Below are 15,749 nucleotides of genomic sequence, written 5' to 3'. Positions count from 1 at the left end.
GTTCAAACTCACTTAAATCTTGATAACCTGCCATTGTAGCAGCAGTAACCGCGCCAAACACTTGTTGCCGACCGCAGCGCCGTATTCTGTCTGTTTACATATCTTTGTATGCGAATACGCATGTGTATACCAGTTTCTTTCGTGGTTCAGTGTATTGACGGAGCGTAGTGACCTTGCTGCAGCAGTTTCCCTTTTGCATGCTGGCACCACTACGTTTATTCACCTTACCTATTTGCTACTAATCCTTTTTAATATCCATCCATGGGGGATCTTCGTAACATCAGCAATGTCTCTTATATTTAATTTTATTGCAATATTACAGAGATAAACTACACTAAACTCCGTCTGAACAGGCCTTGGACGGCCCAACGGTACCGACCGGCCGCCGTGTCATCCTCAGCCCACAGGCGTCACTGGATATAGCGGGGCATGTGGTCAGCACACCTCTCTCCCGGCCGTATATCAGTTTACGAGACCGGAGCCGCTACTTCTCAGTCAAGTAGCTCCTCAGTTTGCCTCACAAGGGCTGAGTGCACCCCGCTTGCCAACAGCGCTCGGCAGATCGGACGGTCACCCATCCCAGTGCTGGCCCAGCCCGACAGCGCTTAACTTCGGTGTTACCACTGCGGCAAGGCCGTTGGCAATCTTACAGTCATGACAACATGAAATAAATAAAGGCCTGTAGCTAGTAGTTATTGACGAGAGAATGTTTAGGGTACAGGTGATACCTTTTTACAGTTCATCAGATTTGAAACGAAGTGTAGTTACCACATAAGAATTCAGGAATTATTTGAGGTTAACAGTTTGAGAGACTCACTCCGCAAACAAGTGAACAATAACGGCGATAAGCTGTAGTGCTGCAGCATCCTCTGCAGCGCGCCTTTACCTTACGAGGTGTATTTCTAGTTTGTTATTCTGGAGCCTTACCTGTTCCGGAGTGCGCGGGCGAGAGCGACAGGCCGAAGACGCCGTCGGTCCACCGGAAGGAGACGCCGTGCAGCTGGTAGCGGGCGGCCAGCGGGTCCGGGTAGAAGAAGGGGTGCGACACCGACCAGGAGCGGCGCTCGCGCAGGCTGAACACGATCACCGAGAAGCCCCACACGTCCGTGGCGTACGCGAACGCGTCCTCGCACTGCCCGTCTCGCACGTCCGACACGATGTTTGACAGCAGCGAGCCCTCCTTGTACTGCACACAGCACCGGCGGGCATTCCTTAGTTCATGTACTGTTCTTCATTACACAGAGTGGTCAGTGACTGTCTGAGAAGCTTGTCGGGGCGTCGCAGGGTGGGTCGTGCTGAGAAAAATTTCGATACGCTGCGCTGTTTCCAAGTAATTAGGATTGAAGCTAGCTAACCGGGCCGTTCCTCGCCCAAATGCAAGGGGCCCGTCAGATACAGTTCGTGTCAGATGTTCTAATAGCGTAGGTTCTGTGGTTCCCAACAGGGTCCGCGAGCTATGCCAGAGGGGTCCGCAAGATGCTATTAGAATAAAAAAAATATATCAAATATATTTCGTATGATAACAGATTTTTTTGTTTTGGCCGCTTCTGACGAAGTACTCTGTTGTAACAGTATTTTTTCAGAATGAGATTTTCACTCTGCAACGGAGTGTGCGCTGATATGAAACTTCCTGGCAGATTAAAACTGTATGCCCGACCGAGACTCGAACTCGGGACCTTTGCCTTTCGCGGGCAGGTGCTCTACCAACTGAGCTACCGAAGCACGACTCACGCCCGGTACTCACAGCTTTACTTCTGCCAGTACCTCGTCTCCTACCTTCCAAACTTTACAGAAGCTCTCCTTGAATTAGTGTTTTCTTATTTTTCACACATGTGTACTCAATGCAATCTCAAGTGTAATACACTTGAAAGACCAATACACACAGTCTTAATTTTTTCCTTTCATTTTCAATTCATACTCAATTTTTATTTTTTAAAGGAATTAGTTATACTAAACACCCAGATTTGAAGACAAAGATTTTGAGAAATAATCAAAAATTTAACAATAACAATGGTGGCTAAATTGAAAAAGTTTTAAGCTCAATATTTTTTCAATAAGGAATATGTCAATGTTTTTCTAAGTACCAAAAATAGAAAACGTATAAAAAGACTCTTAATTTGGATTTTTTCGGTACTTGATACTATGATATGACAAGGTACCAATCATGCTCGATGAGATGGGTCCTCGAGAAAATTTTGTTGGGAACCCCTGGTGTAGGTGATAGCGCACGAGACTGCTCAGCCTTCGGCTCGGGTTCGATCCTTAATAACGTCCCATGTACAATTTTTGTGTCGCCCTCTTGGTCGGTTGTAGGAAAACAAACGAAGAACTCGTTTGGAGACACTGTCTCTGGCGGACCGCTTGAATTCGCGTGCGCGCCGGCCTGGTTGACTAACTTTAATGCTAAACAACTCGGAAACGGTGCAATTTTTTTTTGACAATTATTTCTCAGCACAGTTTACCCTGCAATACTCTGACAAGCTTCTCGCACTGTTTCTGACCACACTGTACGAGGTGTGACAATAAAGGAACGAGACTGATTTTCTTTGCAAGATGTGGCAACCCTGCAGGCTTGTGTAGGCACAATATCTTTGACCTTGGTCTATAATCTGCTTCTAGTCCAAGCGGCACATCGATGCAACTGCTCAGTCGTGAGTTCTGCTGTAATAAGTTAAGCTTGTGTCCCTTGTCACAGAAATGGAACCGCATAATATTGCGCAACGGTATGCCATTTCTTTTTGCGTTAAATTGGGTGAAAACGCGATGACAACTTACGGTAAGCTTCAGAAGGCTTTTTGAGAGGAAGTTATGTCGAGAGCTCAAGTTTTTCGTTGGCATAAAATGTTTAGTGAAGGCAGAACGAATGTTGAAGAAGAAGATCGTAGTGGACGACCATCAACCTCACGGACAGATGTCAACTTGGCCAGGGTGCGTGAACTCGTACGATCTTATCGAAGATTATCCGTGAAAATGATTGCAGAAGAACTTAACATCAATCGAGAAACGGTTCGTCTAGCAATAACTGAAGATCTGCATCACGATAATGCGCCATCCCATACTGCTCTGTCAGTACAGCAAAACAAAATTCAGTACTACCACAGCCACCTTATTCACCAGATATCGCTCCATGCGACTTTTTTCTATTTCCAAGAGTCAAAATGGTGGTCAAGAGACACCATTTTCAAACAACATAAAATGTCCAAAAAGCTGCGACGAGGGTCTTGGAGGATATTACAGAAGATGAGTTCCAGAAATGTTTCCATCAATGGCAGAAACACTGGAAAAACTGTGTGCAATCAGAAGGGAACTACTTTGAAGGAGACAACGCTAAACTTGACTAAAACGGTAAGCAACATTTTTTTTCACATCAGTCTCATTACTTTATTGTCGAACCTCGTAGATTGTTGCTGCTGTGACTAGAATTAACCGTATCTTCACACACATCATGTTAAAGCTTTATATACATGTGAATACCGTTATTTCCTCTATTTTGAACTTACGACCTCCACAACTCCATAAATTTTGAGGTCAAGGAAACATTAACCGATATGACAATCGAATGCTGCCCTTTAAATGTAAACAATAACGTATTTTCCGTCATAATTCCTGTTCAGTCAATGGATTTCGCCCAACGGTTCTCTGTTGCGCGGACTCCATTCCTTTGCAAATTACGAAAAAAAAAACCGCCTATGCACTATTGCTTTAAGTTCTTCATTGAACTACAAACATTTTCCAACCATCTATTAATTAATTTACTACGAAAGATGGAATTCGGAGGATGCCAAATCTCATAAAGACAGACTGCAGATGTACCAAAAATTTGAGCTTCAGGCTCCTCAGTGTTCCTAGGCACCTGAATTTTCCTTATGAAAGATAATTTTCCGTTTCAGATCCAGGAATTGATTCATGACTTAAGTCTAGAAGGTCCAGAATTCTTACGTATTTTACCTCAGTTACTGATTTTTCCTTTTTTTTTTTTTTTTACTTTTTGCAAGCTGATAGACAAAGAAATCTTTTTGATACCCCAGGAAACTCTGGCCGTAAGCTTTTCGGAAGATGAAAGAATAGAAGAAAGTATCCAAATCGGCGTTGAATGACTCGAGAGATTTTGGTTTCTAGAAATCAGTAAAAGTCGTGTGTCGAACGAGATTCTGGATTCTTTGAATTTCGTCACTAAGCCATCTGAAAACGTCTCAAGCCTCAACCTACCCATATCTGGTCTCCCGTTTATCAAATTCCGCAGAAGCTCTCCTGCAAATGATGCCTGTTGAGTGGGCCTTTGCACCTCTACAGAGTTCGGAGGATTAGGAAAGAATTACTGGCAAGTTAAAACCGTATGGCGGACCGCCATTCATACTCAGATGATTAGTTGGTGAGAGCAGTCTCATCCAAAGTCGATTTCAAATGCGATTCACATCGTCAGCTTACCAGAAATTTCACTGAATAGTATACTCCGCTTGTGACACAATTGGCCTGATGCACTCATTGATTTCACACAAATAACAAGTTATATCTGTGTTCTTGCACCTGTCTACTGTCAGAAATTTTATTTAATAAAATTGCAGCCAAATAGCCATATACAGTTACTTTGCTTAACATTTTACATTTACATTTTACATTTTTGCATATTCATTTATCGATTTCACTCTTTTACTGCACAGTTCTATGTGATATCGTTCACAGGCTTCGTTACACAGTTCACATACACATGTTGCGGTTGGGTCGTGATAAGTTTTGTTTCTGCAGATTAGATGATGAAAGCCGTGACTAGAAAGTCTAGTTACAACATGTCGCTGTTCGAAGTTTGGTGCTGTCCATGAGCGGTTCGTCATTGCTTCGGTGCCGTAAAACTCCGGCCATATTTTTTCTCGTTTGTCCTCCATGATCTTCAATTGCTTTCTGGAAGCCCTGGTGTGTGGCATCATATATCGAAGTCTGATGTCTTCAATTAGGAATGTCTCTCTCGCTAGCAGGTACACTAGCCTAGGTCTTGTTGTCTTTGAGAGACGCATTGATCTTTTTAGATAGGTCGATTTTACCTTTTCTAGTGTTTCTAGATTTTTTTCTGTCAGGTGGTCCCATATAACCTCCATCCCATAGGCCAGGATTGGCAGGATTTTTGCGTTGAATAATTTCATGGCCGTTTCTAGACTGAGTAGGCGGATGTTTTTGATGTCCTGTATTGCTATTATTGCTTGGGCTGCACGTTCTGTTGTATGTTTTGCGAAGCATTTGGCTGTTGGTTGCGATGTCACTCCTAGGTATTTAAAGTCTGATGAGATTTTTATTTTTTGTCCTCTGATACTGATTTCCGCATTCTTGGGTGTTTTGCCTCCTTTTCTGAAAATTACCATTTCTGTCTTTGTTATGTTTATGTGTAGTTTGTGTTCACTGCACCATCTGTCTATTTTCTCAATGATTCTCTGCAGCTTCTGTATATGTCGTCATCGTATGCATATACATACACATCTTCTTCATTTTCTCCAATTCGGAGTACTTCTTCCGTAGCAAGAATGTACAGCAAAGGGCTCATTGGGTCACCCTGTAAGACTCCGTTCGATTGCAGAATGGGGTTCGAAAAAGAGAGGTTGTCTGATATTGTAATTTAATTGTATTCGAGGATTGATTTGATTATTCTTGCCCATACGCTATCTTCTCCCATTGTGTTTTCCAGTTTTCGGACTATGAGCTCTCTTTCCAATAGGTCAAAGGCTTTGGTAAAGTCTATGAACACTGTGTAGAACATTTGTTTCTTTTGTAGCGCATCATCGATGTTGTTTAGAAGAAGCCTGACTGCCGTAAGTGTTGATCCTCCAGATCTGAAACCCATTTGTCGTTCTGGGAGATGACTGTCCACAGAGGCTTGGATTTTTTGTGTTATTGTCTTCGAAAACATCTTGAATTGAGTATTTTCCAGGGCTATGCCTCTGTACTTGTTTGGGTCCATTGGGTCTCCTCTACCTTTGTAGAGAACTTTTATTGTCGAATGTCTCCATTGTGTCGGAATTCTTCCACGTTCCAGGCATTTGTTAAACAGTTTGGTCAATATGTGTTGGAGGGCCTCTTTTGCATCTTTTATGTGTTCATTGTATATATTATCAGGTCCTGCTGCTTTCTTGTTCTTCAGTGCTTTTATTACTTTTTTCACATCATCTTCATTTAGGGGTTCCCATGTATTGTCTTTTTCCTTAGTTTGATGTTATTTCTCTTTCTTTGGGGGTGTTTTGAGTCCTTGTTTGTTCAGTATCTTACTGAAGTGGTCTTCCCATTCCTTCAGGTCTATATTTGGTGTATGAGCCAATTTTCTTGGTCTTGCTGCTATGTATGGGTCTTTCTCTGCTTCATCCGCTTCTCTTTTTGCCTCACTTTCTATGTATTCTTCTTTCTTCTCTTCTATTAGTTTTTTGTAGATTCTCCTCTCTTCTGCGTACAGTTTGTATGTTTCCTCGTCATGCTGGTTTCTTAGTCTGTGGAGGATTCTTAGAACAGTGTTCCTTTTGCTGTAGCATTCAGCATCGAACCATCTTTTGGCCGTCCTTGTTTTGGGGATTGTTTGTATCACTGAATTTTTTAGGACGTCTTCTATTTGGTCTGTTGCTTTTTCAAGGTCTCCTTCCTCTATGAAAGTTTCTATTTCTGTTAATTGTTCTTGCTCGTTTGTTAATTTTTCTATATCAATTTTTCTTTGTGTGATTTGGTGGGTCTTTCTTGCTGGCGGTGACGTGACGATATTTATTTTTATCTTCATTGGAATGTGCTTTCGTACAGGAGTACTGGAGTCATGCCATATTGGTTGAATACTTCCTTCTATGTCTCCTCTTGTTAATGCGATATCAATGGTGCTCTTCCCATTGTGGCATATGTATGTAGGTATCTGTCTATCGTTAAGTAAGGTGAAACCATCTTCTTCTAGGGTTTCAACGACTAGTTTTGTTTTATAGTTTTCTGTGTCTATTCTGCAGTTGAGATCGCCTGCAATAATGGTGGGTTTGCTGTCGCATTGTTTGATGAGTGTGACTATTTCGTCAATTATTTCTACAGCATTTGTGTGCGGTTTAAAATAGGCTGCAATTATATTTGTGTTTGCCGCTTCTATTAGCATACTATTTTCTTGACCGAGCGATATGGCGCAATGGTTAGCACACTGGACTCGCATTCGGGAGGACGACGGTTCAATCCCGCGTCCGGCCGTCCTGATTTAGGTTTTCCGTGATTTCCCTAAATCGCTTCAGGCAAATGCCGGGATGGTTCCTTAGAAAGGGCACGGCCGATTTCCTTCCCCATCCTTCCCCAATCCGAGCTTGTGCTCCGTCTCTAATGACCTCGTTGTCGACGGGACGTTGAACAGTAATCCTCCTCCTCCTATTTTCTTGTTTTATGATTTTTTTGGTGGGCGTCATCCAGGGTTTCAGTAGGATAGATATTCCTCCCATGGGTCGTCCTCTTTCTCCCTTCTTTGCCATTAGGTGATAATTATAGAAATCTTTATGTTGCCAGCTGTCTATCAGGAAGGTTTCTGTTAGAATTGCAAGATCCGAATTTTGCAGAATGTCTGTTGGTGTTAGGTTAAGAGCACTTTTTACTCCATCTGTATTCCACAAGACTGCTTTTATTTCTTGCTCTTCTGTCAGAAAGTAAGCATGTAAGAGAGTTTATGTACTATCGTCCTGGCAACATATATTTTGATGGGTGTTACTATAAAATTATATTCAATATTTAACTAGTAGAAACTTTGAAATACGAAAACTTGTTGTCAATATAATTAGCTTCCAAACCATTTATTACAACTACATAATTTGTCTTTGTAAATACGTTATTTAACTGACTGAAAATTATATACTTTATATTTACCCACGAGAAATTTCGGACATTGTTGCTAGCATGTATTGAGAAAGTAGATGTAAGCTAAAAGGTTTTGAGCTAAAAGGTTTTGTGAGAAACAACTAGGTTAACAAATTATTTGTAGAAGTGAAAACTTGGCGTTGTTATAAGATCATAAACCTTTATTATAGTATGAATTTCTAATGGAGTATGTAAGGGACCATATTTGGGAAAATTTTTATTTATTTATGTAGTTAGGAATAACTGCTAAAATTTAGTGTGATTTGTAACACGTAAATGTCTACTTCCAAGTTTATTAAAATTATGAAAATTGATCAATTTAACTTGACACATATTCATTAGGAACTTTCTATCACTATGCAATGTCCATCTACTCACATCGAGAGCGACAATGTTCTCCTAGGTAGGAGATACTGCTAAACAAATTACATTATCCATTACGTTTGTTGTGGACGGTGTCGTTAGTTAAAATGGAAGAAAGTTTGGCTTCATTAAGTTTGTAATACCATTTCTGTGCATGGCTATGGGTAACCATAATCAGGTGAATTCTTCCTTTACATTGCTGTTCTTAGTGGCAAGCATAGGCGATTTGTTACCGTTCCATGTGCGGTGGTCGGGATGTTAGGTTGCAACTTGCATTGTTAATAATGAAATGAATTAGTTACACCAGTTATAGATGATAATTAAATGGACCCCTAGCTGCAATCAGGCGTTGATAGCGTTGATATACTTCATTGGGGACATGTTGAAAATGTGTGCCCCGACCGGGACTCGAACCTGGGATCTCCTGCTTACATGGCACACGCTCTATCCATCTGAGCCACCGAAGGCACAGAGAATAGCACGCCTGCAGGGACTTATCCCTTGCACGCTGCCCGTGGGACGCACATTCCGTCATATATAGTTAAAATATGGCTTCCCCGCAATTGACCTTCTTGTGCGAACGCACACGCTATGCCCGAACTCGTACGGGACTTGGTAGATTAATCTGCCACGAGTAATGAGTATGATGGGCAAACATCTATTAGGCGCACTACGAATGTAGTGGTGTGGACATGTTGGGACTGTGGACCTCACGGGGAGCGTGCAAGGGATAAGTCCCTGCAGGCGCACTATTCTCTGTGCCCTCGGTGGCAGATGGATAGAACGTCTGCCATGTAAGCAGGAGACCCCGGGTTCGAGTGCCGGTCAGGCCACACATTTGCAACATGTCCGCAGTGAAGTATATCAACGCGTGGTTGCACCTAGGGTGTCCATTTAATTATCATTTCATTCTAGCAAAGCTGCATGTTCATCTACGGTAACTGTTCTTTCGGGAACAGATACTACTGTCATATACGAGGTGCGGCTAGAAAAAAACCGGACTGATGCTGGAAAAAACATTTATTTACAGTTATTTACAATTTCATGTTATCTCCTTCAATGTACTCTCCTCCTCGGTCTCTACACCGCTCCATACGAATTTTCCACTGTTCATAGCAATGCTGTAGATCATTTTCGGTAAGTCCATGCATTACTTCCGTCGCTTTTTCTTTTACTGCTTCAATAGTCTCAAATCTAGTTCCTTTCAAAGCTGACTTGACTTTAGGGAAAAGAAAAAAGTCACAGGGGGCCAAATCAGGTGAGTAGGGTGGATGATCTAAGATGGGAATGTTGTGTTTTGCCAAAAACGTCTTCACTGACAACGCACTGTGAGCTGGGGCATTGTCTTGGTGAAGGATCCATGACTTTTTTCTCCACAAATCTTTCCGTTTTCTCCGTACTCGCTCACGTAGGGTAGCCAGGACGCTAATGTAGTAATGCTGATTCACTGTTTGTCCCTCTGGTACCCAATCAATGTGCACAATCCCTTTGATGTCAAAAAAAAAAAAAAATCATCATTGCCTTGAAATTCGATTTTGACATTCGTGCTTTTTTTTGTCGTGGAGAACCAGGAGTTTTCCAATGCATCGATTGGCGCTTAGTTTCGGGATCGTAAGTAAAAAACCACGATTCATCGCAAGTAATAACATTTTGTAAGATGGTGGGATCACTTTCAATGTTTTCCAGGATGTCAGAACAAATCATTCTTCGGCGTTCCTTCTGTTCAATTGTGAGACACTTTGGAACCATTTTTGAACGCACTTTGTTCATGTTGAAACTTTCATGAAGAATCTGCCTAACACTTTCCTTGTCAACTCCTGTTAACTCAGACACTGCTCTGATTGTTAAACGGCGATCTTGTCGAACAAGTTTACCGATTTTTTCAATGTTTGCATCAGTTTTTGCTGACAATGGTCTGCCAGTGCGAGTGTCATCACTGGTGTCTTCGCGGCCATCTTTAAATCGTTTAAACCACTCAAACACTTGTGTTCGCGATAAACAATCATCGCCGTACACTTGTTGTAACATTACAAACGTTTCACTTGCAGATTTTCCTAGTTTGAAACAAAATTTGATGTTAACACGCTGTTCTTTCTGTACACTCAACATTTTCAGACGCACAGGCAAAACGTCAACTACTTAAAACAGACGCCACGGGCAGACTGAGTGCAGGAGGCAGATGAAACTCGAACAGTAGGTGGAGCGAGAGTCACGTGACAGGTCACGCGACTTTCAGCCTTATTGCATTCGTTTTATTGTTTCACCAGTACTAGTCCGGTTTTTTTCTAGCCACACCTCGTATAGTTATAGATGAGACGTGGGAAATAGTTTTAAGGTACAAAAGTGCTTACGGTGCATAAGGAACAATATGTGTGCTGTATTATGATGCCGAAAGTCGCACGTGCTTCTCGCCGTGTGCGTCACACAATGTGTGTTTGCAGCAGTGAAAGTATATTTTTTCGCCAAAATTGTTGTTCCAAGTCATGCAATGTTTACACAGTTGGCTTTAAAATTGTTGACGAAAATTATAGCTCCTTAGCACACGAGCGCGCACGACGCTGCGTCAGTGTTGTATAATTAAAAGTATGCACACATATTGTTCTCCTTGCAATGTAAGTGTCTTTTATATCTTTAAACAGCATCTTATTTGTGAGTGATGTAGCTTATTCATTTTATTACTGGTAGTTCAAGTCGCAGCCTAAGCTCTTGGTCGCCTCACATGTTCAGACGTGTGTGAAATCTTATGGGACTTAACTGCTAAGGTCATCAGTCCCTAAGCTTACACACTACTTAACCTAAATTATCCTAAGGACAGACACACACACCCGTGCCCGAGGGAGGACTCGAACCTCCGCCGGGATCAGCCGCACAGTCCATGACTGCAGCACCTAAGACCGCTCGGCTAACGCCTCACATGCTACTGCAAGAAATCACCTACGTTTGCCAATAGAAACGACTGCATAAAGTATGGCTCCTACCTGATGATGATGGTTAACTATAGAAACATGAGGTGGTTGAAGTAAAAGTTTTGTTACTGAGCCGGCCGGTGTGGCCAAGCGGTTCTAGGCGCTTCAGTCTGGAACCGCGCGACCGGTACGGTCGCAGGTTCGAATCCTGCCTCGGGCATGGATGTGTGTGATATCCTTAGGTTAGTTAGGGTTAAGTAGTGCTAAGTTCTAGGGGACTGATGACCTCAGATGTTAAGTCCCATTGTGCTCAGAGCCATTTGAACCATTTTGTTACTGACGCAGAGTTATATATTATTTCATTCAAAATGGTTCAAATGGCTCTAAGCACTATGGGACTTAACTGCTGTGGTCATCAGTCCCCTAGAACTTAGAACTACTTAAACCTAACTAATCTAAGGACATCACACACATCCATGCCCGAGGCAGGATTCGAACCTGCGACCGTAGCAGCAGCGCGGTTCCGGACTGAAGCGCCTAGAACCGCTCGGCCACAGTGGTCGACTTCCTCCATTCAAATTACAATGATTTTGAAGACAAAATCTTCTCGGGTTGACAGCTGAGTCAATGTGTTGTTCTCCAGCAACTTTTCAGCAAGTTTCTTACTTGCTACCTTCAGGCGAAGATGCGAAATAAGAAACTTGCTGAAATGTTGCTGGAGAACAACACATTGACTCGTCTGTCAACCCGAAAAGTTTTTACCATCGTGATTCGCCGAGAAAGCCTGCATTCTCATACATTAATTTTATGTGTACATCGAGAGGTGAAACGTTACAAGCTCCAGAGAGAAAGATTAATTCTGGTAAGTAGTGCTCGACGTGTATGGAAGAGAGACATTCAGAGCATCGGTCTTGGACTGGTGCTGCTGTGTGCACTCACCTGGTCGGAGGGGATGACGTGTCGCATTATGAGCTGGTCGGTGCGCAGGTCGAAGAGGAAGATCTGCGCGGCGCACTGCTGGCGGATCTTGTCGATGGCGTTGGTGACGCCCGAGTCGAGCACCCAGAGCCGGCCGCAGGGGTCGACGTGCATGCGGTACACCGACGTCAGGCCCACGCAGTCTTCACGGCCGTGCCAGTCCCAGCTGGGGTACGGCCGAAGCGCCGGCGACTGCGAGCCCGCCTGCAAAACACCCACACTCCTCAGCTCGATGACCCCAGTGCACCAGCCGCTCCATTCAAGTTATTCTGACCACCTGCGTGTACCGAGGAGGCGTTGGTGGTCTATCAGGGAGAGCACTAGACTCTACCGCTGGAGGTCGAGGATTCAATCCAGGATTCCAGTCCCTCCAAGGTGGACCCACGTCCTCTCAGCCTGCTAGCAAATTCGGGACTGAGGTGCTTTCCTGGGGATACAAGGTGTTCGAGTGCTATGACAAACCAAAGTCTCAACTCCACCAGCAGTCAGGCCAGAAGCCCATTCATGGTTTGAGCTCCACAGTCTTTGCCTTTGACTTAATTTTAGGGAAAATACCGGCTGTCTCAGGTATCAACTAGAAATAACTCAGACAAGTGCTAGTAGGTTTCTACGAGTGTGTGCAGCCATGTTTACACAGCTGTTGAAGAGAGGGTTGCAGACAATCAGTGCTAACAGACAATCGATTTGGCTCCATAGATGCTTAAGTGGCTTAAGATGTGGTACTTTGGGGGCCAAGGAGGTACTCTGAAAGCTTTGTAACGTCGGAAACGCATATCCTCCTATTTCCATCTATTGCACTAGAATTTTTTTCCTTATATATATATATATATATATATATATATATATATATATATATGTCGATGTGTAATTGGTTTGTTTTGTAAATGTTATTTGTATTTTTATGCTGGGTCTGGCCTAGGGAAAACTATGCTATCGAACGACTACATCGATAGGTCGTGTGGAGAACCGAAGTGTTTAGGATCTTTGGTAGTGTTAACTCTGCCGCGTGGAGCGCGGGCAGAGCGGAGTCTGGCTGGAGTAGGGCGGTGGAGCAGGTGTGTTGTGTGACGCTCCCGCGAGTTGCCGCGCTTTCGGGGTTTGGCAGCGTGTAATTGCGCTCGACTTGCTATGATAGTTTCTGACCCTGTGTTGCGGACGGGAAGCTTTAGCTGGCGCACATCAAGAGCCCGTTTCGCCTGGTGACCGAGTCGAGAAGAAGGCGCGCCAACATCCAGCTTCTGCAACAGCGATGGCCGACAATGAGTGACTGTCGCCACCTCCCCGATCGACGACTGGAAACCTTCAATCAACCAACAAGGAAGATTAAAAGCACGTTAAGTTTTAGAACTGTATGGCAGACCTCAGCTTTTCAAACTGTTGCATCACAAAGTTACAGCAACTTAGCATGAACCTTTGTTGCTCATTGTCCCAATTGCATTACCAAGCGGGGTCCCTTCCTTTTCTGGAATGAACCCGAGTGTCGTTGAAATTCATACGCCAGGATTAAAGTAATATTCCATTTCACTGCTTTAATTTCAAAGTTCATTTGACGTATTGATAGCTGGCTACAATATTTAGATTACATATGCAGAAATTAAGAGTGCGAGTTTTGTTACCATATTTTAGCTTACCTGTGACTGCAGCTCAGCTTGGTACGTACTAAATTTTACTATTGTTAATTGTTCAGAATCATTTAATTCAAGTTCAAAGTGAAATCTCTTATTTCTAAATTGCGTAGATTCGAGTAGCTTTTGAAATGATTGTTGAGGTAGCTCTGAGCACTATGGGACTTAACTGCTGTGGTCATCAGTCCCCTAGAACTTAGAACTACTTAAACCTAACTAACCTAAGGACATCACACACATCCATGCCCGAGGTAGGATTCGAACCTGCGACCGTAGCGGTCACGCGGCTCCAGACTGTAGCGCCTAGAACCGTACGGCCACTCCGGCCGTCAGAGGTAGCCCAAGACCAACCTTATTTTATTGATTTTCGTAGTGCTTCAGAAAGAAAGCTCACTATTAACTTCAGTTACTAAATTAACTTTCAGTTCTCCGGTTTTATTAATTCTTTTGTTAAATTAAGTCAGAGTGTAGCGAAAGTTATTACTTCTGACAAACATTCAATTTTCACACAACACATGTCAACCTTCAGTTGCCACACTTTTAGTGCTAATTATATGTGCATTAATCTTTCATTTTCAGTTATTATAGTAGTTGTCCATAGGACTGGCGACCGTAATTTTCCCCAAATCCCAAGTATCTCACTGACACCAATTAATTGTTAACGTAACCGACCGCACATTTACTTTCTTTATTAATTTTACCCTTTTCTCAAAATTAATTTCCACCAATTTCATTTGCATTTTTCATTTAGATGTAAACCTTTCCTCCCTCTTTACCGACAAATTAACTTCGGTGACGATTGCTTTTCCCAAATTTCCATTAGATGCACGCGGTTTAATTGTCATTGAGGTCGATAAGTGAGGTGGAGGTTACAGCTTGATTCCGAACTTCTAGGCGTGTGGGGATTGTGTATTATGTATTGAACCGGGGACCTAGAAACGACGGAGAGACTTCGTCCCGCCGTACCCTTCAGCGGTTCACAGCCCCACAACAGGCTACAGCAGTCCACCCACCCCACCGCCACCCCACACCGAACCCAGGGTCATTGTGCTGTTCGGCCCCCAGTGGACTACCCGGGAACGTCTCATACCAGATGAGTGTAGCCTCAAATGTTTGTGGGGTAGAATGATTATTGTGTACGCGTACGTGTGGACAGTGTTTGCGCAGAAATCGCGGACATAGTGTAATTGTGGCTGAATAAGGAGAACCAGCCCGCATTCGCCGAGGCAGATGGAAATCCGCCTTAAAAACCATCCAGAGGCTGGGTGGCACACCGGACCTCGATATTAATCCGCCGGGCGGATTCGTGCTGGGGACCGGCACGCCTTTCTCGCTCGGGAAGCAGCGCCTTAGACCGCGCGGCTAACCGGGCGGGCTCGTGTGAGGATACTTTCAACCATGTGGAAATGCACATTATCATGTTGGAAGAGCCATTGCTTCACAGAGAAAACTGTCTTGAGCACACGCGAATGAAATTATCTCTGAGTAAGCATTCGCAACCTAATAGCCCGAGAGTTCCTTTCAGATTGAATAACAATCAAATAAAATGTTTCCAAAACTTTACCCTGACCAGAGTGCTAACATCTCTCTCTTTCTTTTGTATGAGTCACGTAAGCTGTAACACTCCTTTTGTTTCGTGAATGGTTAGACATATCGGAAAGCGGTTACAGATAATGTTAGAGCGTCGAGGGGCACGTATTTTTTTTAATGGAACCGTATACTTTTTATAACTACATTCGATAGCTCTTGAGAAGACAATTATAGTGATACGGCGTTTGTTAATGTTGACGATGCGACCTGTCGCATAAACAGCATCGGCATTAGCTGTGCAAACACCGCCAAATAGAGCTCTCGTACTAAGTTGTGTAAAATTACCAGCACATCTACATCTACGTGATTACTCTGCTATGCACAATAAAGTGTCCGGCAGAGGGTTCAATGAACCACCTTCATGCTCTCTCTCTACCGTTCTACTCTCGAACGGCACGCGGGAAAAACGAGCACTTAAATTTTTCCGTGCGTGCCCTGGTTCTCT

At 43.3% G+C, this 15,749-nt stretch overlaps 1 protein-coding gene across 1 annotated transcript in view; it reads right to left on the bottom strand.

The window, feature by feature from the left end:
* The window catches only part of LOC126456662 (protein yellow-like), a 175,540-nt gene that overhangs the window by 55,895 nt on the left and 103,896 nt on the right, over positions 1-15,749 (bottom strand). The window contains exons 3-4 of the mRNA XM_050092406.1: positions 12,051-12,293; positions 928-1,186 (exon numbers count right to left, since the gene is read on the bottom strand). Coding sequence (XP_049948363.1) covers positions 928-1,186; positions 12,051-12,293 — 502 coding nt within the window. The remainder of the gene's footprint in view (positions 1-927; positions 1,187-12,050; positions 12,294-15,749) is intronic.

The sequence above is a fragment of the Schistocerca serialis genome, chromosome 2, assembly GCF_023864345.2.
Source record: "Schistocerca serialis cubense isolate TAMUIC-IGC-003099 chromosome 2, iqSchSeri2.2, whole genome shotgun sequence".
NCBI classification, from domain to species: Eukaryota; Metazoa; Arthropoda; class Insecta; order Orthoptera; family Acrididae; genus Schistocerca; species Schistocerca serialis.
This window is presented reverse-complemented; position numbering and strand designations above follow the sequence as displayed.